At 49.5% G+C, this 27235-nt stretch overlaps 2 protein-coding genes across 7 annotated transcripts in view; one reads left to right on the plus strand and one right to left on the minus strand.

Annotated features, from left to right (window-relative positions):
- ARAP1 (ArfGAP with RhoGAP domain, ankyrin repeat and PH domain 1) overlaps positions 1-16661 on the minus strand; it is a 185498-nt gene extending 168837 nt beyond the window's left edge. For 3 of the 6 annotated variants that reach the window (XM_061629149.1, XM_061629150.1, XM_061629146.1), the window contains exons 1-2: positions 16317-16661; positions 15307-15486 (exon numbers count right to left, since the gene is read on the minus strand). The gene's annotated coding sequence lies outside the window, so the exon portion shown is untranslated. Of the gene's footprint in view, positions 1-15306; positions 15487-15589; positions 16283-16316 lie in introns of those variants that run through there. The other 3 variants (XM_061629148.1, XM_061629151.1, XM_061629147.1) reach the window with 3 other exon arrangements.
- On the plus strand, positions 10940-19285 carry LOC133386134 (collagen alpha-1(I) chain-like). Its single transcript, XM_061629740.1, has 3 exons — positions 10940-10956; positions 16052-17714; positions 18973-19285. The coding sequence occupies exons 1-2, from the start codon at positions 10940-10942 to the stop codon at positions 16887-16889; spliced, it is 855 nt and encodes a 284-aa protein (XP_061485724.1). The 3' UTR covers positions 16890-17714; positions 18973-19285.
- The last annotated feature ends 7950 nt before the right edge of the window (positions 19286-27235 follow it).

Genomic DNA, 27235 nt, shown 5'->3' on the forward strand with positions numbered 1-27235 from the left:
TGGGGTCCCCCCTCCTCCACTCTATAGGGGCCAATTAAATGCCACTCAGCTTTGAGGTACATTCACTCGCCACATGCACCGAGACACACACTGTTTTATTACTAAACATACTTCAGGGCTGCCTTATTTCCCTTCAGCAGGCACAACATCAGATACAAAATCAGTCACTTTTCCCATGAGCAATTTCGACTCTGGACAGGCTATGCAAGCTTTTGAGTTACACTGAACCCAGGTAGAGCAGAAAATGCTCTTGCTGCTTCATTGGGTTTATTTGAATGACTCAAGCTGTGCAGTGCACTGATGTGGTGAACCGGGACCAGGGTTCAAATTCTTGAAGACCTGAGAGTAAGACCCTCTCTCAGCCTAATCTCCCTCACAGGGCTGCCTTCAAGTTGATCCCGACTTTTGGCTACCCTATGAATAAGGTGTTCATGGTAAGTGGTATTCAGAGGGGGTTTCCCATTGCCTCCCTCTGAGGCTAGTCCTCCCCAGCTGGCCAGGGCCTGCTCAGCTTGCCACAGCTGCACAAGCCAGCCCCTTCCTTGTCTGCAACTGCCAGCTGGGGGGCAACTGGGTTCTTTGGGACTATGCAGCTTGCTCACGGCTGCACAGGTGGCAGGGCACGTCACCCCTGAGCCACTCACTGTGGGGTGATCTTTAGCTGGCCCTTGACACCCAGGAGACACGAGCGGGGATTTGAACTCACAGACTCTAGACTCCCAGCCAGGCTCTCCTCCCCACTGTGCTATACCAGCTGTTTCCCCAGTCCTAGCCTTCTGATTTCTTGACTATTGTCTCCATTTTGGTTAATAAGGGCGTCTTGAGAGGGCAAAATGAAGTGAAATGAGGACAAGGCTCAACGTGACCCAGGCTGTAGCCGAGACCCATTTCCAGTTCTACAAACGTACACAGTAATAAATACCATGCTCACACCGTGCAAGTAGAGTGCTATCCCTCCGTCACCCCCTATCTGCACATTTGTGCCCTCAAAGTCTTGCTTGCACATGTGCACTTCCCATGAATCCATGGGGAACTGCTGCTACCAGTACTGAGCACAGAATCCCTCACCCTGAGAATCAGACTTCTCTTTGTTAAAGAAAGTTTGCCTGAGTTTGCTTTTTTTCCTTCTCTCCCCCAATTCATTCTCCTTTTGTGTGGCGTCTTTTAGATTGCAAACCAGGGGCCCCGGAACGGTCTTATTTATTATTGATCTTTGTAAACAACTTTGGGAGTCTTTTCAACTGAAGAGCAGGTAAGCACTTACAGCTGCAAAAATTGGGTGGGAAGTGAATGGGACAGTCTCTGGCACCCTAAGGAAATTTGGCATTCTGTATAGCCTCTTTACCTCTCATGCTTGAAGAAGCAGAAAGACTGTGCAAACAATAGCCTATACACAGATTTGCTTAATTTGCAGAATTAAACAAAACATCTTTTTCTTTGTTTCGTTGTGGTTTCCCTCCCCTCTCTCTTTTAAAATTGCAAACAAGCCTGGTGATAAGTAAGAACATAAGAAGAGCCTGCTGGATCAGGCCAGTGGCCCATCTAGTCCAGCATCCTGTTCTCACAGTGGCCAACCAGGTGCCTGGGAGAAGCCCCCAAGCAGGACCTGAGTGCAAGAACACTCTCCCCTCCTGAGGCTTCCGGCAACTGGTTTTCAGAAGCATGCTGCCTCTGACTAGAGTGGCAGAGCACAGCCATCATGGCTAGTAGCCATTGATAGCCCTGTCCTCCATGAATTTGTCTTATCTTCTTTTAAAGCCATCCAAGCTGGTGGCCATTACTGCGTCTTGTGGGAGCAAATTCCATAGTTTAACTATGCGCTGAGTAAAGAAGTACTTCCTTTTGTCTGTCCTGAATCTTCCAACATTCAGCTTCTTTGAATGTCCACGAGTTCTAGTATTATGAGAGAGGGAGAAGAACTTTTCTCTATCCACTTTCTCAATGCCATGCATAATTTTATACACTTCTATCATGCACTGATTCCTCCAATAGCCAATCTCAGCCTTCCAAGATGAGAAGAACGATATATATTGGCTGGGAATGTTGGCAGAGGAGAAAAGGGGTGGCCCGTGGAGGTGGGGAGATAAGAAATTACAGGTGACCCCAACCTCACCCTTTGAGCTGGAGGACAGTGGAGCAAAGATCTCTTTCAATCTCCCATGGGGAGAGCTGGGGATCTGGAGCACATAAAAGGGTTGAACACCCTCTACTATTTCTCTGCTTCAAATCGACCCCCTTTTTTTTCCAAAAAAAGAAGGAAGCAAAAGCCAAAGAGAAAAATGGGGTTGGGAGGTAGAGAAAGGGGGACACCATCAGCACCCCTCCTCCGCTCTGCGCAGCCCAGACTGTGGTGGCCCCCAGGCTCACCCTCAGCTCCCACCTCCCAGCCGCCCCTAGAGGGGGGTCTGCTCTGCAGCTCCTGCTTAGACCTCTGGCTGCCCCCCCCGGACCATGCCACGGCTTCTCCTTCCATTTCCTTTGAACCAGTCTCCCAGTCCCAGATCCCTGCCTGATGCTTCCGCCATCCTCCGCTATGCCAACCCCACTCCTGTCCCCACACACACAGACTCACAGGTGGCGCCCAGGACGAAAGGGTTCTGCTCCCTGGGCCGTCCAACACCCCACCCGCCTCGCTTCTCTTGGCAGAGCTATTCCCATCTGCCACTTGAAGCCCTACCCTGGCACACGCCAGAATTTATTTGGACCCGGCCGGAATCAATTATATCATACACCCCCAATATATACTAATTGATTGCCACTAGTTGTGGGAGGTGGGGGGGCAGTCTGGTCGGGGGCATGCCTTCTGCTCCTGCCCTCCGTGACCCTCTTCTCTCGGGTAACTTTGGGGCCGTTTAATAATGGCTGCCACAACCCCTGCTCTCCCAGCCCCACCCATGACTCTGGACTGAGCAAACTTCTGATCCAGCCCCCTTGCTCAACCCCTGCCTCCCCTCTTCCTTCCATTCCCCCCACACGGGCGAAGAATGCTCTGTTTCTCTCCACACACACACACACACAGCTTGTGTGCTTTTTTTTGGCTGCCCCATTTACCACTTGGCACCAGGCCTGGCAAAGACTTCCCAGCAGTAAATTTCCACTGCAACTTTTGACCTATCTGTCCACAGAGAGACCCTCCATTTAGAGATCAGGATGTCCCAGCCGTCGTTTTAAAAGAGGAGCACTGCCTGTTCCCTGGCCTGTTATTTTTCTGTGTGCAGGGAGGTCCTCTTTATGGCAGGGGAGGGGGGAACATTAAAAAAATGTAAACCCCTCTCTTGGCTCACAGCCTAAAGTGGTACAGTCCAGATGGGTCAGGAACTCAGCCATGTCTCGCTCCCACGTGCTCCCAATTGCTTGTGCTTAATTTCAAAAATAATGTTATGTACCTTGCTGAGTTGAAAACCTTCCCTCTTCTCAGATACCACAGGGGGCAGCTGTGTGCATTGGTACTGGAATACTCTGCACATGCTCAGAAGCACTCTCATTTTTCTTACTTCTTCCTATTGCCTATCACCATGGAAAGTCTCTTCTGCACGCAAACTACCTGTACGCCAGAACAACTGGATGGGGGCCAGTGGCTGGAGAGGAAGGCGAGACAGACCCACATGCACTAGCAGAAGGGGGTGGAAGGCTCCAGAGGTGGTGGGATTGACTAAACCACTACAGACTGCAGAGGTGGAGTCAAATTCATGAATGCTCCCCACACATGCCTACAAGCAAAAAAAAAAACAAACTAGCAGAGCAGGCAGATGTCTCCCACCCACCTGCTCATTTTCTACTTGTAGAGATTTTTTTTGACCATTCAGAAGTGGTATCCTCCCCCACAGTTTGAACTGGTTCAGGCTACTCCGCCACCTTAAGGGCCCCCCCGCCCAGGTCCAGCCTCTGCCCTTCTGTGCTCTGTGCTTCATGGTTTTAAACTGTGTATGGTTTTAAAATTGTATATTTGTTTTTAATGTTCAATGTTTTTAATTTTTGTAAACCACCCAGTGAGCTTTGGCTATGGGGCGGTATAAAAATGCAATAAATAAATAAATAAATAATCCACCAGGCCTGGGTGTCCCCGTGGCTTTTGAACATTCCCTGGCTCGGGGCCACTGCAAGCATCACAAAAGGGCCACTAATGTTTCCCCTTGCTGCTGCTTCCCCTCTTGGCAATGAACCCAACCTCTGGCTGGGGCTGGTGGGAGTTGTGGTCAAGAACATCTGCAGGACATACACCCCAGGCTACTCAGACTACAGTCCAGAGCGGATTAAAAAATTATATTAAAATACTGGATTTTGGTTACAAAAAGTTGCAAACACTAACTTCCTCTTATATCATGATACAAGCATGTTGGGACCACAGTCAGTGGCGGCTGGTGACCCCATGTCAGCGGGGCAGTAGAATCTGCTCCTGGTTTTAGTCCAAACTTTCAAGGTGCTTTCAGTCTGTCTCTAAACTGAGCAATACCTCTAACGGAGATGCTGAGTTAAAGGAGGCTTCTCTATGTAAAAGAATCAATTTGATCTTCTCTCAACTATGAACATTTATGAAAAATGGAAATGGACTGCCTTCAAGTCAATTCCGACTTATGGCGACCCTCTGAATAGGGTTTTCATGGGAAGCGGTATTCAGAGGGGGTTTCCCATTGCCTCCCTCTGAGGCTGAGAGGCAGTGACTGGCCCAAGGTCACCCAGTGAGCTTCATGGCTGTGTGGGGATTTGAACCCTAGTCTCCCAGGTTGTAGTCCAGCACCCCCAGGTCGTAGTCCAGCACCTTAATCACTACACCACACTTTTATACTCTACCTAATATTATAGTCAGTTATTAATTATACATTATTATCATCATCATCAACTGGTATTTATTAGATTTCTCTCCTACCCTTCGCTGTAAGATCCCAGGCCAGGTTACAGCAATGTCAAAATACAATATTGAAAACAGTCAAGACAGGTAACATTCAGGAGAATAGGGTGTGTCCTAAAATATATATATCAGATTTCAAAGGCGAGGGCAAAGAGGTGCACCTTCAGACCTTGTAACAAAGGTGCGAGGTGCACCTCTACGGGGAGGTAACACCACAACTTATGGGCTACCACAGAGAAAGCCTCCCTGGCCCCACACTACCAAGGGAGAGGGTCGCCGATCTTGATGCCCAAGAGGGTCTGCAGGGAAAGCAGCAGCCTTGCAGATATTTGGGGCCGTTTCAGGCTTTCAACACTAATGTGAGCCCTGGAACTGGGCCTGAAAATGAACTGGCAGCCCATGCAGCTGTCTTAAAATACGCATTCTACCAAGCACAGGCACTTCATCTGAAAACAAGCTTCCACCCCTCCGTCGCAGGGAGGGACTTCATTTGTGTTTGTTGTCTTCCTTCTGGCAGGATGGGTTTGAGCCAAGGCAGAGAGAGGCAGGAAGGAGAGGAAAAATTGCCCCCCTGGGCGCTTTCCGTATTCCCATTGTTAGGATGCAAGCCAATCCCTGCTTACCTGGGAGTGCGCCCGCCCCCACTCAACAGGACTTGTTTCTTTATAGACACGTGCAGGACTGTGCTGTTAACCTGATAAACTATCATGGGTGCTGCTCTGCTATAATGAACCCTAGAAGACAGACCCTATATATTTCAGGGATAACTCCCAACATGTTGGACTCCAACTCCCATCAGCCCCAAGCCAGCATGACAATGGTTAGGGATAACGGGAGTCGCAGTCCAAAATACACCTTTTGGGGAACACAGGGGAATATTTTAAAGACATCCAGAAAAAGGAAAATATGGCTGCAGCCCAAGACACACTTACCTGAGAGTAAGTCTCGTTGAACCCAATGGTGCTTACTTCTGAGTATACACGTATTGGATTCCAGTCAAATGTATACCGTGCATGACAACAAAATGCAAAGACAAGCTGTATATATAAAACAGTGTAAATGAGGTCAAATGGATCTGGACTACACCCTCCCCTCTTCAGATGTGCTACCACAGCAATCAGTATTTTTTCTAAGCTTAATTGCTGCGTGGGGAATTTTTTTAGGGGAGGCAGAATGGACCTGGGGGGGTAGTCATCCTCATGTCCTGTTCCCCAAAAGTTGGCCCTGCGTGGCAGTTAGGCTAAGAAAAAATGGTTCCATTTGTAAAAATGAGTTCCCTCCCCCCAAAAAGCCTAATGTCCCACCAGAGGCAGGCAGGCGGAAGTGATAGAAAGAAAATGGGAAGTCCACTGGCCCCACACATTCCGGCCATACTTGGTGGGAGCCTACCTTTTTCTGTCTTTTATTCTGCTGATTTAAAGTCCGCTATCAAACAAGAGATGGATTGACTCCATAAAGGAAGCCAGAGACCTGAATTTACAAGATCTGAACAGGGTGGTTTACAACTAGGGTTGCCAGGTTCAGGGCCTGAGACTGCTCCTGTTCCTCTAGGAGAAGAGAAAGTCAGCCAAGTGCAAGTGTTCTTGCAACCCTGTAATGGGAAAAACCACAAGTTGGAATTCTCCCTTCCCCCTGCACAACTTTGAAAGATACAGGAGACCCCTTGGTTGCGAGGCCCAGCCTCCAACAGGTCTTCTGTATCCTTCAAAGTTGTGCAGGGGGAAGGGAGAATTCCACGTTGTGGTTTTTCCCTTTACAATGTTCCTAGAACACCTGCACTTGGCTGACTTTCTCTTCTCCTAAAGATACAGGATCAGTCTCAGGGATTAAACCTGGCAACCCTATTTACAACAGACGCTACTGGAGATTGCCAATTCACAGGGTCGCCATAAGTCGAAATCGACTTGAAAGCACATAACACATAACACACATCATGTACACATGAGTGCACATTGCTTGAGGCAGCATTTGGAGGGGGGGCTTCAATGCCATTTTGTTAAAATGCCCTTACAGACGGACACATGTGCCACACACACACATATAAGAACTCTAACCAGCTCTGTCAAAATCTGAGTTAAAGATCAACAGAGGGAATTTCCCTCTGCTATGTAAACCAGTAAGATAACCAAACTGCTCCACAGAGTTCCGCATAAACCAGAATGCCCAACTAAGTGGATTAAGCTATTAAATAATAGTAATAATTTTAAAAGACAGTGGGGCTTTCCTTAAGAGGAAACTGGAGGGAACACAGCAAAACATGATCAGAAAGGGTGCTCTATTCTCTGACACTCCCAGTCTGGCAATGGGAACAGACCCCAATTCATCGCGATTCATAAAAGAGCATGCCCTAATGCTCAAAGAGGAGAAGGGAAAATCTCAAAGTGTAGCAGCAGGAGACGTGGGTGGGTGGGAGTATGCACACACACGCATCTGCACCCCCATTTTAATAGGGCTTGTACAGGGTAACTTCCCAAAAGATTGTGCCTGATGGGATCGTCTGTTTCTCCAACCTTTGCCCCCCATTTAACGGTACCCCAAACCCAGCCCACAGCAACCACCCTTTGCCTCTAGGTAGAGCTGCCTCTCAGAGCCTGGCACATTCATTCTTGGCTCTTTATTCTACAGAGAAGCCCCATACCTTCAGCCACCCCAACGGTGTGGGAGCGAGGACGGGGTGGTTAGCCTGTGTTAAGGATCAGCTAAGCTGGCAGGAGAGGCGAAAGGGGCGATGTTTTCCTGGACATAAAATCAGAGCAAGCCAACAGCACAATTTGGCATCCCCTTGTGACTGATCCGTCCCCGCCGACCGCCCTTCGCAGGGAGCAGCCAGGTTCCCTTTCGGCCTCATAATGGGAGCAGAGATGTTTGTGGGAAGATCTGAATGCAAAGGAATTTCAGCCCTATTCTTCTGACAGACAAAGAGTCTTTTCTCCCGCCTCTGGACTGGGTGCTGGCACCCCGCTTAACTTTTCCAGTACCGGCCGGGTTTTATTAGACTCACTCAGCTCTGAAGGGTTCTGCTCCAGTAGCTCAAGCAAGAGCCACATCTTCTATCTGCGGGGCCTGGGGGGGGGGGTGCCAAAATCAGAACCTAGCCCCATCAACATCAGCACAGCAATTTATTTCCAGGCTGCAGAAGGAGAGCCACGCTAGGAAGGAACACCAGAGGGTCTTCTGGTATTTAAAAACCTTCCTAAATCTGACAGAGCGGTCTCTCGTCCGCAATGTGCAACTTATTTATTTATTGTTTGATTTATATCCCACCCTTCCTCCCAGCAGCAGCCCAGGGCGGCAAATAAAAGCACTAGAAACACTTTAAAAAATCATAAAAACACACTTTAAATACATGAAAACAAAACATCTTTAAAAATATTTTTAAAAAGCTTTCAAGACATCTTAAAAAAAGTTTAAAAACATAGTTTTTTTTAAAAAAAAGTTTAAAAATATATTAAAAAGCAATTCCAACACAGATGCAGACTGGGATAAGATCTCTACTTAAAAGTCTTGTTGAAAGAGGAAGGTCTTCAGTAGATGCCAAAAAGACAACAGAGATGCCTGTCTAATATTTAAAGGGAGGGAATTCCAAAGGGGAGGTGCCACAACACTAAAGGTCCAATTTCTATGTTGTGTGGAATGGACCTCTTTTAGAGATAGTATCTGCAGGAGGCCCTCACCTGCAGAGTGCAGTGATCAACTGGGTATATAAGGGATAAGACGGTCTTTCAGGTATCCTGGTCCCAAGACTGGATGGGTCAAGATAATCTATTTCATCCAAGAGTACTTGCAATTGCTGCGCCACAACCCTCTCAATCACCTTCCCTAAGAAGTGGGTATTTGCGACCAGTGGGTAATTGTCACAGACCAATGGGTCCAGGGTGGGCTTTTTTAGGAGTGGTCAGATTGTCTTTTCAAGGCGGCTGGAACCACTTCCTCCCGCAACAATGAGTTGACCACACCCTGGATCCACTCAATCAAATCCCCTTAGCAAGCTTTAATAAGCCGAGAAGGGCAAGGGTCGAGAGGACATGTTGCTGGATGCATCATTGCAAGCACCTTGTCTACGTCATCAGGCCGCATCAACTGAAACCGTTCCCAAGAAGTTGCAGCAGACGGTGCACTGGACACTCCACTGGGGCCTGCAGTAGATGTGGATGGGGCATCAAGACTGCTACGGAGGCGAGCAACTTTACCCTCAAAGTGCCTTGCAAACAATTCACAGTGGGCCTCTGAAGGGTCTAAAACTCCATTTCCTGGAGCTGATGTCAACAGACCCCTGACAATACGGAAAAGCTCCACTGGATGGCTACTTGAGGATGCAATGGAGGCAGAGAAGTGGGCTGTCTTTGCCGCCCTCACCACCACACAGTAGGCACAGTTATGATGTTTTACTCATGCCTGATCTGCCACACAGCAGGTCTTTCACCACTTGCACTCTAAGCATTGTCCAGCCTCTTTCATTGCCCTTAACTCACTGGTGTACCAAGGTGCAAACTGGGCTCCACAATGCCAGAGAGGGCACCCGGGGGCAACCATGTCAAGAGCCCAACACACCTTGCTGTTCCACAGTGTGACAAGGGCTTCAACAGCGTCACCTGCTCTATCGACTGGGAACTCCCCCAGGGCATTCAGGAATCCAGTGGATTCCATTAGTCTCCGGGGGCGGACCATCTTAATCTGTCCACCACCCCTGCAGGGGAGGATCGGAGCCATAAATCTAAACTTCACCAGGAAGTGGTCTGACCATGACAATGAGGTGACATCCACCCCCCCTATCTTCAGACCACCCCTTCCTCCATCTGGAGCAAAAACCAAGTTGAGGGTGTGCCCTGCCCTATGCGTTGGGCCGGTGACAACTTGAGACAGCCCCATGGTCGTCATGGAGGCCATGAAGTCCCGAGCCAGATCACCAGAAGCAGCCTCAGCATGGACATTGAAATCTCCCAGCACTATCGTTCTGGGCTTCTCCAACACCACAGCTGAGACGTCCTCCGCCAGCTCAGTTAGAGAAGCTGTCGGGCAGCAGAGTGGACAGCACCCCAGCAGCAACCCTAGTTTACTGTCTCCTCGGCCCAACACCAGGGGCAGGCCCTCACAGCCAGCTCCAAGTCAGAGTGGTTTCCTGGTGACAGAGACAGAAGTTCTGTAGACTACAACAACTCCCCCCCCCGGTCCCTGTAGCCTGTGCTGGTGCTGCACCGAGTATCCAGGTGGGCAAAGTTGGGTCAGATCAACTCCTCCCAGCTCACCCACCCAGGTCTCAGTAATGCACACCAAATTGGCACCTTCATCCACAATCAAGTCATGGATGAGAGTGGTCTTATTGTGTACCGATCTGGCGTTAAACAACAACACACAGAGGCCAGTGGGCATAGCAGATGAGCAATGAGGAACCCATCCATGAGAGGAGTGGGAGCGAGGAACAAGCCCCAGATAGCCTTGCCCTTGTCTTCTACGGTAATTCACCACCTTCCCATGGCTATACTTCCCTCTGCCCGTGATCACTGAAATTGGGGTGGCATCACCCATGTCCCTCCTAACTAAGACTCCTCCTAAACGCCTGATATGGACCCAACAAGAACCCACCGACAAAGCCTACCTGAGCCAATTATCCCACATGCCACAATAAATCTATTTCATCTTGCAAGCACCACATGATTTTCAGAAAGCAAAAAGATACTCCAGAAGCTGTAACTCTGGACCTCTGGGACAGAGCTAGAAAATCCCAGGCACGCGGTCACCAAGGTAGCTAAAAGAAAGAACTGGGACTTCTTTTTCCACCCCTGTGCCAAACTGGTTGGTTGCTGAATTCTCAAAGCGGGGTCCCAGTGCCCAAGGAATTGAGAACATTTCCCCAGCCTTCCATGTAATCCCAGATATGCACAAGGTGAGCCTCTGAGGTTGTTGTTCCAGCTGCAAGGAAGGATGCTGAAGGGCAACCCTAGATTTGTCTGTGGCTTCTGGCACTCCTGGAAGAAACGTCCAAGTGCAAAAGCCAGGAGTTGTACATCTCTCATTCTGCACCAGCGCCAGGAACAACTGTGGCACGCAAGCCAAGACGTGCATGCCAGGATCCGCTACTGCAACACTGCGATGCCGGGGGTGGGGAGGTGCGCACGGGTCTTGGCTCCTGCACCACTTGCAGCTTTTCAGGCCTCGTTTCCCTCGGCTACCTCGTACAACAGCCGGTGCCAAGAAGATGCTGAAGCAGTGGGACTCCAAGGCACCCTGGTCTGGTTCAGACACGCAAAAGCATGCCTCTGCCTCATCCTCTTCCTGCTTAAGCGGCCCCTGGATTTTACCAGCGTGGCTCTCTTAGAAAGTCATGTTAGTTTCACCCTGAAACAAATGCTGAAAACTGCGCTCTGACTTCCCACCTTTATCAAATCTTGTGCAGAGCAGAGGAAAGCAGAGCACCAGTGCAAGTGGCAGGAGAATCAAGCCTAGAGCACAGGGAAGGGCAGCAGCTCAGTGACAGAGTATCTGCCCCTGCAAGCAAAAGGTTCCGGGTTCAATCCCTCTCATTTCCAGGTGGGGCTGGAAACGTCCTCAGTCTGAAACCCTGGAAAGTCTCTGTCTGTCAGTGTTGACGATATTGAGCTTAGATGGACTTAGTGGTCTGACTCAATATAAGGTAGCGTCTTTTGTTCCTGCTATCAGGTCAAATGATTAGCGACAGACTTCACTCTGCATTTAGAACACACAGCTTGACCGTCAGCGTGTTTCCTTAATGAGCTCAGTGGAACTTACTGCCGAGTAAGGGTGTTTAAGATGGCAGTCTAAAGGATTAATACACACATGCTTACTGATGAAAGCTTACAGCTGCTAGATTTCTAGCACTGAAGTCAGCATCCTAAGAATCTCATTTTTGTTATAAAAGACCAAGTCGCTAGTTCTCATAGCTTCAGAAATATGCCTGGAAATGGCAAGGGCAGGGGCTGACAGTTATGCCCAGGGGACCCACATACACTTTAGAAAAGCAAGGAGAGGCAACCGGGCAATGAGATCTAGACTCAACAATTCCTAAATCCACACAAAGTAACACAAATTTTACAAGAGGTTTTATCATCTGGCAAGACCCAAGAACAGCCTTAGCTACATCAAGGCTAACCCAAGACATTTTAAGAACATACAAAGAGCCTGCTGGATCAGGCCGGTAGCCCATCAAGCATCCGATTCTCACAGTGGCCAACCAGTTGCTGACGGGAAGCCTGAAAACAAGGTGTAAACACAGGAGCATACTTCCCTCCTGTGGTCTCTAGCAACTGGCATTTGGAAGCATGTTGCCCCTGACCGTGGAGGAAGAGCAGGGCCATTGTGGCCGTAGCCACTCATAACCTTAACCTTCATGTATTTTTCTGAAAATGAAATGGCCTGCCTGCAAGTCAATCCCAACTTATGGCTACCCTGTGAATAGGGTGTTCATGGTAAGCGGTATTCAGAGAGGGTTTACCATTGCCTCCCTCTGAGGCTAGTCCTTCCCAGCTAGCTAGAGCCTGCTCTGCTTGCCACAGCTGCACAAGCCAGCCCCCTCCTTGTCCACAACTGCCAGCTGGGGGACAACTGGGCTCCTTGGGACTCTGCCGCTTGCCCATGGCTGCACAGGTGGTGGGGCACGTCACCCCTGAGCCACTCCCTGTGGGGGTGATCTTTAGTTGGCCCTTGACACCCAGGAGAGACGAGCGGGGATTTGAACTCCCAGCCAGGCTCTCCTCCCCACTGTGCTATACCAGCTGTATTTTTCTAGCCCTCTTTTAAAGCCATTTTGTTGCCCCAAGCAGCTGCATCCCCTGCCGCCTGACAGCAACCCTGCAAGGGAACCTCTCAGACACTCTGTATGCTATCTAAGTCTAAGAAAAACCCCATGAGCAGCATTAGCAGGTCCCCAATGGGGAAAGTCCCCACCCATCCCCCAACACAGCCCTACACTCACTGTGGGGAGCCATTCCTGCTGCTGAAATTATGCACCTGATCTGTTGGTTTACATCTGTGCCTATGCAAGTACCTAAACATAAGAACATAAGAAGAGCCTGCTGGATCAGGCCAGTGGCCCATCTAGTCCAGCATCCTGTTCTCACAGTGGCCAACCAGGTGCCTGGGGGAAGCCCGCAAGCAGGACCCGACTGCAAGAACACTCTCCCCTCCTGAGGCTTCCGGCAACTGGTTTTCAGAAGCATGCTGCCTCTGACTAGGGTGGCAGAGCACAGCCATCATGGCTAGTAGCCATTGATAGCCCTGTCCTCCATGAATTTGTCTTATCTTCTTTTAAAGCCATCCAAGCTGGTGGCCATTACTGCATCTTGTGGGAGCAAATTCCATAGTTTAACTATGCGCTGAGTAAAGAAGTACTTCCTTTTGTCTGTCCTGAATCTTCCAACATTCAGCTTCTTTGAATGTCCACAAGTTCTAGTATTATGAGAGAGGGAGAAGAACTTTTCTCTATCCACTTTCTCAATGCCATGCATAATTTTATACACTTCGATCATGTCTCCTCTGACCCGCCTTTTCTCTAAACTAAAAAGCCCCAAATGCTGCAACCTTGCCTCGTAAGGGAGTCGCTCCATCCCCTTGATCATTCTGGTTGCCCTCTTCTGAACCTTTTCCAACTCTAGAATATCCTTTTTGAGATGAGGCGACCAGAACTGTACACAGGATTCCAAATGCAGCCGCACCATAGATTTATACAACGGCATGATGATATCGGCTGTTTTATTTTCAATACCTTTCCTAATTATGGCTAGCATGGAATTTGCCTTTTTCACAGCTGCTGCACACTGGGTCGACATTTTCATCGTGCTGTCCACTACAACCCCGAGGTCTCTCTCCTGGTCGGTCACCGCCAGTTCAGACCCCATGAGCGTATATGTGAAATTAAGATTGTTTGCTCCAATATTCATAATTTTACACTTGTTTATATTGAATTGCATTTGCCATTTTTCTGCCCATTCACTCAGTTTGGAGAGGTCTTTTTGGAGCTCTTCGCAATCCCTTTTTGTTTTAACAACCCTGAACAATTTAGTGTCGTCAGCAAACTTGGCCACTTCACTGCTCACTCCTAATTCTAGGTCATTAATGAACAAGTTGAAAAGTACAGGTCCCAATACCGATCCTTGAGGGACTCCACTTTCTACAGCCCTCCATTGGGAGAACTGTCCGTTTATTCCTACTCTCTGCTTTCTGCTTCTTAACCAATTCCTTATCCACAAGAGGACCTCTCCTCTTATTCCATGACTGCTAAGCTTCCTCAGAAGCCTTTGGTGAGGTACCTTGTCAAACGCTTTTTGAAAGTCTAAGTACACTAGGTCCACTGGATCACCTCTATCTATATGCTTGTTGACACTCTCAAAGAATTCTAATAGGTTACTGAGACAGGACTTTCCCTTGCAGAAGCCATGCTGGCTCTGCTTCAGCAAGGCTTGTTCTTCTATGTGCTTGGTTAATCTAGCTTTAATCATACTTTCTACCAGTTTTCCAGGGACAGAAGTTAAGCTAACTGGCCTGTAATTTCCGGGATCCCCTCTGGATCCCTTTTTGAAGATTGGCGTTACATTTGCCACTTTCCAGTCCTCAGGCACGGAGGAGGACCCAAGGGACAAGTTACATATTTTAGTTAGCAGATCAGCAATTTCACCTTTGAGTTCTTTGAGAACTCTCGGGTGGATGCCATCCGGGCCCGGTGATTTGTCAGTTTTTATATTGTCCATTAAGCTTAGAACTTCCTCTCTCGTTACCACTATTTGTCTCAGTTCCTCAGAATCCCTTCCTGCAAATGTTAGTTCAGGTTCAGGGATCTGCCCTATATCTTCCACTGTGAAGACAGATGCAAAGAATTCATTTAGCTTCTCTGCAATCTCCTTATCGTTCTTTAGTACACCTTTGACTCCCTTATCATAAAAGGGTCCCATCGTCTCCCTAGATGGTCTCCTGCTTTGAATGTATTTATAGAATTTTTTGTTGTTGGTTTTTATGTTCTTAGCAATGTGCTCCTCAAATTCTTTTTTAGCATCCCTTATTGTCTTCTTGCATTTCTTCTGCCAGAGTTTGTGTTCTTTTTTATTTTCTTCATTTGGACAAGACTTCCATTTTCGGAAGGAAGACTTTTTGCCTCTAAGAGCTTCCTTGACTTTGCTCGTTAACCATGCTGGCATCTTCTTGGCCCTGGCGGTACCTTTTCTGATCTGCGGTATGCACTCCAGTTGAGCTTCTAATATAGTGTTTTTAAACAACTTCCAAGCACCAGAAGCCAGCCACAGTACATGTTTACAAACCCCGTTATTATTGACTTAAAATGCTTTTACCCTCTATGTTCTAAACTCACAAAAATACAAAACTTAAAAAAACCCTGTAATTAAAAATACAACTAAGTTAAAATCCAGAGAACTAGCTTTATTAGAGCATGCCAGCAGAACCAACAAAGGGATTTTGTGGCAGACTTGGCTTGCAACCTTAGGCACGCTTACCTGGGGCTACTGAATGCAGCGAGGCTCACAGCTGAGGAGACATATATCAGCTTGCACTGTTACCGTTGCAGAAGCTTCTGGGGACTCAGACTGCGCTTTCTCAGGTGCATGAAGGCTTTTCTCCATCAGCAGCCCTGTTGACACAGAGGGCTATGTGAGGGAGGAATGGTGTTTAAAAGCCTGCAAAATGCAAAACAAGAGAGGCTTATTTCCATGCAACGCTGAAATGTATACAAAATAAAGGCAATTACAATACACAAACGTAAGTTCTGTGACCAATAACCTTCCTGGCTTGGCTCTGCTAATGTGACGCCTCTCTCACAGCAGGTGTTCAAAAACAAAACAGGGTTGCGCAGAAATGTCACAGGCTGTACCTGTTGCCTTTCATGGTCTCCGAGCCTCACTGTTAAAAAAAGCAACAGCCTTCCCCAATCTGGGGCCCTCCAGATGTTCTGCTCTGCAACTCCCAACAATGGAGTCGTCCTACAAAACTTCTGGAGGACCTGACTGGGGACGGCTGGTCCACAGTCCAAGGCTGTGCTCCACAATATGTCATTCTGCCTGTCCTCAAGAGAGCGCTCCCTGCCTCGGTAGCACTGAACCCAGGATGTCTTCTCTCGGAATAAGGAGGCACAGGGCGATATAAGCGGGTGGCTTTGAGGGCAGCTGAAGGTAAAGCCGCTGCCTCAAGTCCTCTCCAGGCAGAGGATCCCGCCGGGAGATCCACAAGCGTCTGAACGTAAAGAGGGCGCCTTCTCGTTCCCCGCCCCCGCGGCTGTGGCTTTGGTCAGTTGGCGGCGGCGGCTCCTCCTGCGCCCATCGACAGGCGGAGACTCAACAGGGGCAGCTCTTCACCCAACAGCGACGGAAGTGGGGGAAGCTCCACCAGTGAACTTCTGCCTGCGGTGCAGCTCTGCAAAAGCGCACGAGAAGATTCCCGAAGGAAATGTCGCTTTTCCCCTGGGCCCACGCTGTCGGGAGCCGCCTTCCACCCTCCGGAGTTGACTCACCGCCGCGCCGAGGCGCGCCACGACGACCCGCCGCTTCCCCCGTCGGCGCGCTCGGCGCTGCGCTGGCTTCTCGCTCTCGGCCCGGGGCGCCGCCCAGGAGGAGGGGAGATGGGAGTTCGCTCACTCGCTGCTGTACCGCGGCGGCTGGCCAAGCGCCTCCTCGGACCGTCCTTCCGGGCCGAGGGCTGCGCAGAGCCAGCCAGCCAACCCACCGACCGGCCGGCCGCTCTGGAGGGCGCGCGCCTGGCACCCAACGCCGCTTCGCCGCCAGCGGGGAAAGGAAAGCCGCCAGAGGAGGGCAGAGGAGTGAGGGCGGGAGGAGAGGTACCCGCCTTCCTTTCTCCACCGGGAAAGCTGGGAGAAAACTTCCCTGCCGGAGGGACGGGGCACGCTGGGAAAAGCAGCCGGAAAGCGCCTGTTGCTCTCGGGGCGGCGAGGGGAGTCCTTTTCGCACAGGAGGAGGAGGGGGCGCCGCAGCCCCCGCGCGAGATGCCCTCCCCTTTCTGCGCCCCACAAGCTTCCTCCCTCTCCTTTGTGCCCTCCTCTGCCCCCCCTCCCAAAAAGGTCCGCTGAACTGGGCCCTCTTCCCGCTCCCCCCCCGGGGCAGCAGGAGGGCAGAGGCTGCTGGAGAAAGGGCCCGGGTGGAGAGACCACCCCGAGGGCAAGAATGACAAAGCGCCGGAGAGCAATCCCAAAGCCGGGAGACTGCAAACCCTTCCTCTGGGGCAACAGCCTAGGGGCAAATTCAGAAGGGCCGGGTCCCTTCATGGGAGTTACAGCCACACACCCCCTTTTTTTGCTGCTGGGTTGAGAATGAGATCCTTGTTAATGCCTTCAGATGCCCCTAGGAGCCAATAATCATGAAAGGGGGCATGTTAGCTACTGAGAAGAGTCGTCTCAGTGGCTGACTCCCCTCCTTTGACTCTGACTGGCTCCAATCAGCAGGAAATGACAAGGAAACATGTTAGAAGACTCTTCTCAGTGGCTAACACACTCCCCTTTCATGCTGATTGCCTCACAGGATGCTGGAGACTTTGGGACCCTGCTCCCAAAAAAGTAAGGGATGTAAACCCCCCCCACAAGTTCCTGCGCAGCTACTCCGCTGCTCTGGGGAGGCAACTCAGCATTGACATGGTCTGGCCTGTTTCTGTCATCCTGGGGGACGCGGGGCAGGGCAGAGCCAGCGGGAACCCACACCCACACAGCTGCTCAGCCCCCCACGACCATCAGAAGAGCCGGCTGCTGGGCCAGGCCAAAGGGGTCCCATCAGAGTGCAGCAGCCTCTCCTCACAGTGCCTGGCCAGATGCCCCAGTCTGGCACACCCCAAAGCAGGAGCCCAGTGCACCACCGCCCTCCCCAGCCACCCCCAACAGCGGAGGAGGAGCACAGACATTGCGGTGAGTAGCCACTGATATATAGCCTTCTGCTCCCGTTAATTTCTCAAAACCCCTTTTGAAGCTGTCTGCCTTGGCAGCCATCGTCCCATCTTGTGGCAGGGAGTTCCAGAGGTTAACTGTGTCTGAAGCAGTAACTACCTTCCTAGCAGCTGACCAGTAAGAAAAAAAAATGCAACCAAGCATCCAATGGACTATTTTATTTGTTTGTTTCTTTGTTAAATTTTAAAAATTTACATATATCTCCGGCCCTTCCCTGCCCCCAAGGGGGCTAGCGGGGAGGGAGTAGAAAGGGGTACCATTGCACTGAAACAGCTCTGCGAAGGGCAGGGGGGGGTCTCCTTGCAACTTCCCAAGTTCAGTCTCCAGCCTCGCCGGGCAGGACTCTGCCTGAGACCGTGAAGAGCTGCTGCCAGTCAGTGCAAAGAATACTGAGCCAGATGATGATTGGCCTGACTCATTCTAATGCCGCTTCCTCTGTTCTCCATAATTCATAATTTGGAGACAGGCCGTGGCACTGTGGTGGAACACATACCTTGCATGCAGCTGGTCCCAAATTCAGTCCCCAGCGGCCTCTCCAAATAGGGATGGGAAAAGCTCCTGCCTGCAGCATTGCACAGCCACTGTCAGTCAGTGTCAGCAATACTGGGCTAGATGGACCAATGACCAGGTTCATTATGAGGCAGCCTCCAATGTACCTATTGCCAATGGGCAGAGATTTAGCACCTGCAGCGATGCGTGGAGGCCCTCCCCATTCCCTTTCCGTGAGTGTGTCTTTTGAGAACTTATTTTGTGGTTGGAATCCACTTGAGAGAGACCCTCTAATGCCCATCGCACTTACTTGTTTTGGAGCCCCTGGGGCCTGGCCCTAACATTAGATGGGGAGAAAGCCGGCTCAGGTGGCAGATGATGGGAGGGTGGGCAGCTATGGGGAGATGGGCCATGTCTGCCCTATGGCCTGGCCTGGCCTCGCTGCCCCCCTCAGGTGTGGTGGAGGGCACTGCCGGTAATGAGGTAGGATTCAACTGCCAATCCAGCCAGCCTCTGGACATGGAAGACCCGGGGAGGGGGGATCTTGTCCTTTATCTCAGGCAGCAAAATGTTTTGGGGCACCCCTGGTGGAGTCAACGAGTGGAGAAAGTCAGTCTAAGAACCTTCCTCTTTGGGCTTTTTGAGAAGCGGGCGCACACCTGGCTGGATGCTGCTGCTGTGGGAGCATATTTGATTCTTCTCTGCCCACTCTGCATTGCTGCCACCACAGGTGTTTGGATCGATGCTGCTGAACGTCTGGCTCAGGGTTGCAGCTGAGAGCGTTGAGTGGCTAGGAGAACTTCTGTTCCTGGAGAGAGCCTGCTGGTGCCTTTCGGCCTCTGTGTGTGCGTTATGTGCCTTCAAGTCGATTTAGACTTATGGCGACCCTGTGAATCAGCAACCTACAAGAGCATTTGTTATAAGTCCAGGTCTGTGGCTTCCTTGATGGAATCAACCCATCTCTTGTTTGACCTTCCTCTTTTTCTACTTCTGTTTTTCCCAGGATTGTTCTCTTTTCTAGTAAATCCTGTCTTCTCAAGATGTGTGCAAAGTAGGATAACCTCAGTTTCATAGTTGTTCTGCCATGTTTCCTCAGTGTTACCCACTGAGGGCACCAAATGCGGGGGGGGGGGAGGAGGGGAGGAACTAGAATGTGGCATGAAAAGTCGCAGGATTTCAGCAGGAAATTATGGGGCATGTGCTGATTGGACAGGAAAGCAGTGTGACTACCCCAAAACATTTCCAGGCACAAACGGTGCTGAGAGCAGAGGCACGTGTGATTGCTCCAATGCCATCAGGAGCTCAAATCCCCACGAATGCACATGAAAAGGATGGAGGGGCTCCGTTGCCTCCGCGTTCCCCTCCTGGCCACTGCCTCGCTCACAGCTGCACGAGAGTCGGGTCTGTGGCCCAAATGAAATAATCTGAGCTTCTTAAGATGCCTGAGAGAGCCAGTGAGGCGTACTGGTTAGAGTGTTGGACTAGGACCTGGGAGACCAGGGTTCGAATCCCCCCACAGCCATGAAGCGCACTGGGTGACCTTGGGCCAGTCCCTGCCTCTCAGCCTCAGAGGGAGGCAATGGGAAGCCCCCTCTGAATACCGCTTCCCAGGAACACCCTATTTGTAGGGTCGCCATAAGTTGGGATCGACTTGAAGGCAGCCCATTTGGTGCCATCTGGAGCCTGATTCCTGGATTGCATTAAGACTAGTGCCTGGCGGTGCACTAGAGCCTGGCAGCTCCTGTGCCATTGGTTTCAATATGCCGCCTATCCAGAGTCCAGCAGAGCACCTTGTCATCCCAGCTGTGCCAGCAGCCAGATTTGGGCTCCTCTCTTGATGAGTTCCCGACGCTCACTGTTTACGGAGCGTTGTCCAAAAGCAGCACTTTGTTTGAAATCCATTCGATGAAGCTACGAAGGGTTAGCATTATTAATATGATTTATTACCCACCCTTCAGCCATAAGCTGCTCAGGGGGAAAGGGTCCAAAACAGAATGCCGGCAGACATTCACCTTTTGCGAGGGAGCTGAAAACTGACTTTGGCAAAGAGGCAGAACCTACACAAGGCCGAGGTGCATGCTGCAGTTGACCGGAAAGAGTTGGGGGGAGAGAGATGAATGGTGAGAGACCCCAGGAAAGGATGAAGCTGACTTCAAAGTAACTGAAGACACAGGAAGTTGAGTCAGACCCTTGGTCCATCTAGCTCAGCATTGCTTACACAGGCTGGCAGCAGCTCTCCAGGATTTCAAGCCGGGAGCCTCTCCCAGCCCTAGCTGGAGATGCCACTGGAGACTGAAGCTGGGGCCTTCTGCGGGCCACCACTGGGCGACAGCCCTTCGCCTTCATGAGGTGGCTGGCCAGGGACAGAACCAGGAGGAGGGGTGGGCGGAAGGGGTGGACGGAAAAGAGCTGGCGGCGGCAGGGGGTGAAAGGAAGGAAAGGCCGCCGTTCAGAGGTCAGGCACCTGCTCTGCATGCAGGTTCCTCAGTCTCCGGCAGCGTCTCCAGACTGCCTAAAACCCTGGAGAGTTGCTGCCAGACAGTGCAGGTAATACTGAGCTAGATAGACCAAAGGCCTGACTCGGTGTAAGGCAGCTTCCTCTCTTCCTAGCAGGGACTTGGGGACCTTTAGGGGTGGAGGGGAAAAGCTTCCCCACGGCCCAGACTAGGAGGGATGTGGCAAGAGAGGAGGGGGCAGCCAGTGGCCTTTTAGATGCTGAGCAGCTGCGAGGCAACAAAGCAAGCGAAGGGGGCAGGGGCATGCCATGGGGGGGATGAGAAGGGAATGACTGGGGCAATTGGAGCAAACCTAGTTCAAATTCTTAAAGCCAGCCAAGTTGGTGGCCATCTCTGCCTCTCGTGGGAGTTAATCCCACAGTTGAACTCTGCATGGCGCGAAGAAGGCCTTTCTGTTGTCTGTCCTGAATCTGCCAACATTCAGCTTCCTTGGGGGTCCCCAACGTTTCTCTTTCCGCTTTCTTCACACCATGTATAATATTATACAATTCTGTCATGTCCCCTCTGACCCTCTAAATGAAAATGCTCCAAATGTTGTGATCTCTCCTCACAGGGGAGTTCCTCCATTGATCATTTTGTTTGCCCTTTACGGCACCTTTTCCAGCTCTACAATAACCTTTTTAGAGGTTTAGCAACCAAATCTGTACGCAGGTGGCCATTGGCCACAAGACGAGAAAGGGACTTTTCAACAGTGTTTCCAAGATGCTTCTTATTTTAACATGATTTCACTGAAGATGTTTCTCCTAATTAAAAAAAAATCCAGTGGTTAATATTCTGCTAATATTAAGGTCACCTGCTACTAATTTTTGCAATAAAGTTTGTTAATTCCCCTTTGAAATACTTCCCCTAGGTACGTTTCTCTCAGCTTCAGAATGGGAAAAATAATGACATCTGATGCAGTTCTAGTTTAGAGGATCATTAAGCTAATCTTTCATAACATAATGCTGTTTCTATTTAATTTAATTTTTGTATATTATATTGTTTATATTGTATATTATTGTATTTTTATACCTGTGTTTATATTTCTTGTAAGCCACCTTGAGGGCCTTTGGCCGAAAGGCGGGGTATAAATAAAATTTAATAATAATAATAATAACAACAACAACAGTGGCCCCTCATTTGTATAATACTTTCTCCAGAGAGTCTCGCCTGGCACCTCCTTCAGCGTCCTTTTACCACAAAGCCAAGATCTTTTTACTTTCCCAATACTGTGGTTTTTATACCTGTTTTAGCTCTGTGCATTTTTATCATGCTGCAAAATCTCTTTCCCTTCTGTTCTCTGTTTTAAAGTGATTTTTTAAAGTGTTTCTTTATTCATTTGTTGAATCTATATGGACAGTCACCCAACAATGAAATCCTCCAGGGGACTTCCAAAATAAAAACAAAACACCATGCAGTATTTAAAAACAACAGAAATCAGTATTAATGAGAACCTAATAAAAGATCACAACAGTGTCTTAGCTGCCATTTATTTTTATTTTGGAATGGAGAACTGCTGGCCCCTGTGCCCCCCTCCCCGGGGGGGAGTCCTCATCCAGCCTGCAGCACCCCCTCCTTGTCCCTCCCTCCACACAGCAATTTGGCTTGAAAAGAGGCCTTTTGCCATCTTGGCTGCGCTGCAGAGCTGTTGAAGGCAATGGTGGCTGGTGCCCATAGGGACCCGTAGGGCAGAAGACAGGAGGCCCATCCGTAGGCAGAACCAGGGCCAATGACAGGCAGGGCCAACTAATTCTAATTTCCTCCCCATCCTCTTTTCTGAGGGATCTACAAGGGCAACGCTGAGACTGATCACCAGGGTTATCTCCTTGGGACTGATTGTAAGTATGAAGGCAGGCAGGTTGGGGCTGGCTGAGCACAGAGTGAGATAGGTGGGGCAGGGCCCTCCTCTCCCCATGGCCCAGCTGCCACTGATTGGGGAGGGGGGGTTGCAGCTGGGAAGGGAAGGTTTAACCCTCCCCATGTGATAGGACACCGTCCACACACTGAAAACGCCCCTGTGACACAGCTAGGGTTGGTAGGGAAGCTCTTTCTATGGGCTCCTATGGAAGGCTGTTTTCAAACCTAATAGTTGTGTGTGGGGGGGGGGGTTAATCTTCCTGGAGAGTGGAGCTAGAGAGTGAAGGGTTAACCCTCTCTGCCCAAATCTGTTGCAAATCTCCAGGATTTATTCATTTGTCTGCTTGTTGGATGCCATTCCTCCCAAAGGGCCCCGAGATGATCACTCCTCAGGCTAAAATGCTTTTTTGAAGCCTACCTGCTGGAGACGGAGAGTGTGTGTTTGTAGCCACACCCATTTTTTGTCTTGGCCACACCCACCATTGGCACTTAAACCCTGGAGAGTTGGCCACAAGGCACTGCAGCCCCTGTTGGAAATCCCTGTCAGCCACCCAGAGAATTTTGATTCTAAGGCTGCCTATACAGTGTATAAACAAACAAACAAGCCAATAAATGAAGGTGGCATCCCGGTACCATGGTGATGGTCCTAAGGCAACAAAAGTATGACTCAGCCACAGCAGCAGCTGGTGCCGCCGTGGTGACTCAGCATCAGAAGCCTTCTCCATCTTCTCCTCCATGGCCTCCCTACACCTCTGGGCCCTGCTTTCGCTTGGGCAAGTGCCACGGGCTCCAGAGGCCCAACAGTGTGCCCCTGAATCCAGGCCTTGGAAAAGTTACTTTTTTGAACTACAACTCCCATCAGCCCAATCCAACTTTTCGAAGGTCTGCCTGAATCACTGGCTTACAACTGTTCCTCTTCCTAAGAAGTGGGCAATTGGAAAGGGGGGAGGGGCAGAGCAGAACCTCAAGATGATAATGGATTTCTCTTTTAAGAACATAAGAACATAAGAAGAGCCTGCTGGATCAGGCCAGTGGCCCATCTAGTCCAGCATCCTGTTCTCACAGTGGCCAACCAGGTGCCTGGGGGAAGCCCGCAAGCAGGACCCGAGTGCAAGAACACTCTCCCCTCCTGAGGCTTCCGGCAACTGGTTTTCAGAAGCATGCTGCCTCTGACTAGGGTGGCAGAGCACAGCCATCATGGCTAGTAGCCATTGATAGCCCTGTCCTCCATGAATTTGTCTAATCTTCTTTTAAAGCCATCCAAGCTGGTGGCCATTACTGCATCTTGTGGGAGCAAATTCCATAGTTTAACTATGCGCTGAGTAAAGAAGTACTTCCTTTTGTCTGTCCTGAATCTTCCAACATTCAGCTTCTTTGAATGTCCACGAGTTCTAGTATTATGAGAGAGGGAGAAGAACTTTTCTCTATCCACTTTCTCAATGCCATGCATAATTTTATACACTTCTATCATGTCTCCTCTGACCCGCCTTTTCTCTAAACTAAAAAGCCTCAAATGCTGCAACCTTTCCTCGTAAGGGAGTCGCTCCATCCCCTTGATCATTCTGGTTGCCCTCTTCTGAACCTTTTCCAACTCTATAATATCTTTTTTGAGATGAGGCGACCAGAACTGTACACAGTATTCCAAATGCGGTCGCACCATAGATTTATACAACGGCATTATGATATCGGCTGTTTTTGCCAAGCAAGATTCATGTGCCGTGCATGTGTGGGAGGAATTTTAAAAAGGGAGTATTTACTTAGGAGACAAAGAGAGAGATGAATAAAATCTCCCATCTGTTGGATTCAACCCAGTTCTGTAGCTTTGCAACCTGGTGCAGATGACAAGGAAAGGGCGGGGGCGGGGGTGGGCTTCAGTAGGACCAGAGGCTCATTGTCCAAAGGAAAGAAGGTCACGTGGGACACCAGAGCAGGAGAGGCAACGTCAACCATCTTCCATTCTGTGTGTTTTTCCATGCGTTTCCATCCTAAATGTCACAACATGCTAGGCCAATCCGGTGCCCTCCAGGTGTTTTCGACTACAAAAGTTGCGATGCAAAACATCTCGAGGGCACCTGTTGGCCACAGCTGCTCCAGAGATCCCAAACACTAGAATTTTATATTTCTGGCCCCCAGGGGCCACGAGGGGATATTCTACATGCCAAGTTGGTACCATCATGTGCTTATATGCACCACTGCTTCAAATTCTGCACACAGAGAGAGACATCAGCTACACGTACTGAGCTTCTCTGCCTCTTAAACATAAGAACATAAGAAGAGCCTGCTGGATCAGGCCAGCGGCCCATCTAGTCCAGCATCCTGTTCTCACAGTGGCCAACCAGGTGCCTGCAAGCAGGACCCGAGTGCAAGAACACTCTCCCCTCCTGAGGCTTCCGGCAACTGGTTTTCAGAAGCATGCTGCCTCTGACTAGGGTCGCAGAGCACAGCCATCATGGCTAGTAGCCATTGATAGCCCTGTCCTCCATGAATTTGTCTAATCTTTTAAAGCCGTCCAAGCTGGTGGCCATTACTGCATCTTGTGGGAGCAAATTCCATAGTTTAACTATGCGCTGAGTAAAGAAGTACTTCCTTTTGTCTGTCCTGAATCTTCCAACATTCAGCTTCTTTGAATGTCCACGAGTTCTAGTATTATGAGAGAGGGAGAAGAACTTTTCTCTATCCACTTTCTCAATGCCATGCATAATTTGATACACTTCTATCATGTCTCCTCTGACCCGCCTTTTCTCTAAACTAAAAAGCCCCAAATGCTGCAACCTTTCCTCGTAAGGGAGTCGCTCCATCCCCTTGATCATTCTGGTTGCCCTCTTCTGAACCTTTTCCAACTCTAGAATATCCTTTTTGAGATGAGGCGACCAGAACTGTACACAGTATTCCAAATGCGGCCGCACCATAGATTTATACAATGGCATTATGATATCGGCTGTTTTATTTTCAATACCTTTCCTAATTATCCCTAGCATGGAATTTGCCTTTTTCACAGCTGCCGCACACTGGGTCGACATTTTCATCATGCTGTCCACTACAACCCCGAGGTCTCTCTCCTGGTCGGTCACCGCCAGTTCAGACCCCATGAGCGTATATGTGAAATTCAGATTTTTTGCTCCAATATGCATAATTTTACACTTGTTTATATTGAATTGCATTTGCCATTTTTCTGCCCATTCACTCAGTTTGGAGAGGTCTTTTTAGAGCTCTTCGCAATCCCTTTTTGTTTTAACAACCCTGAACAATTTAGTGTCATCAGCAAACTTGGCCACTTCACTGCTCACTCCTAATTCTAGGTCATTAATGAACAAGTTGAAAAGTACAGGTCCCAATACCGATCCTTGAGGGACTCCACTTTCTACAGCCCTCCATTGGGAGAACTGTCCGTTTATTCCTACTCTCTGTTTTCTGCTTCTTAACCAATTTCTTATCCACAAGAGGACCTCTCCTCTTATTCCATGACTGCTAAGCTTCCTCAGAAGCCTTTGCACAGCACATAATAAGTGAAAGCCCATTCAATATTTGTTATTGGCATTATATCTTTGCTAAGGGTGTAGTTTTTATATTTGTGTGGACCTGCCACAAAATCGTTGCCACGTGAAGTACTCCTGTTTGAGGCTCCAACCAGCTAGCCAGCCAGCCATGCCCCTTTTCAGGCTACTCCATTCCATTCCCCCTCCTCCCCTTTTCTGCCCCTTCCCACCTGCTCCCCAAGAGATACTTAGCATTCTGTTGCCACTAAAAATACTGGGATGCCTTCACCTTCCTCAGGATTCACCCCACCCTGCTGAATATTTGTTGTATTTCTGCAAACCTTGGGAGTTTCACTCAGCCAGCTGACACATCCCTTCCATGCGTGGATGGTGCTGTTTAAGCTCCATAAAGAGCTAGCTGTTCGTGGACAGGATTTCTATTTGTGTCACTCTGACCTCAGACTTCCCCCTGAAATTCTTGTAAGGGCCTTCTAAGGGTGCCACCTTGTGGACAGATTGTATCTTGCCATATGTGGGGAAACATCCAGCAAAAATCTGTCGTGAACTGAAAATATGATTTCCAAAATCCATATTAGGAATATAGTTTCATTAGACCAACCAAAATAGTGTGCAAGCTTTTGAGTTCCCCAGGGCAGGGGGATTTGCTAAAATTCAAGCCATTCAGATCTGCATCTGGGAAGAAGATGGTTTGGAGAGAGAAGGTAGCTAGCAGGCATTCACATAAGGCTCTGTGAGGTGCTATGCAGGTTTCAGGTTGCACCTGAGACTCCTGGGAAGGAGGAACACATAATGGACTACTCCTCAGCTTCTACTCAGTTCTGCCTCTCTCATAGAATAGTAGAGTTGGAAGGGGCCTATAAGGCTATCAAGTCAGCCCCCTGCACAATGCAGGAATCCAAATCAAATGATTCCCGACAGATGGCTGTCCAGCTGTCTCTTGAAGGCCTCCAGTGTCGGAGAGCCCACCACCTCCCTAGGTAATTGGTTCCATTGTCGTATGGCTCTAACAGTTAGGAAGTTTTTCCTGATGTCCAGCCGAAATCTGGCTTCCTGCAACTTAAGCCCATTATTCCGTGTCCTGCACTCTGGGACAATCTAGAAGAGATCCTGGCCCTCCTCTATGTGACAACCTATATTGTTTTAA

Source organism: Rhineura floridana, chromosome 5, assembly GCF_030035675.1.
Source record: "Rhineura floridana isolate rRhiFlo1 chromosome 5, rRhiFlo1.hap2, whole genome shotgun sequence".
Lineage (NCBI taxonomy): Eukaryota > Metazoa > Chordata > Lepidosauria > Squamata > Rhineuridae > Rhineura > Rhineura floridana.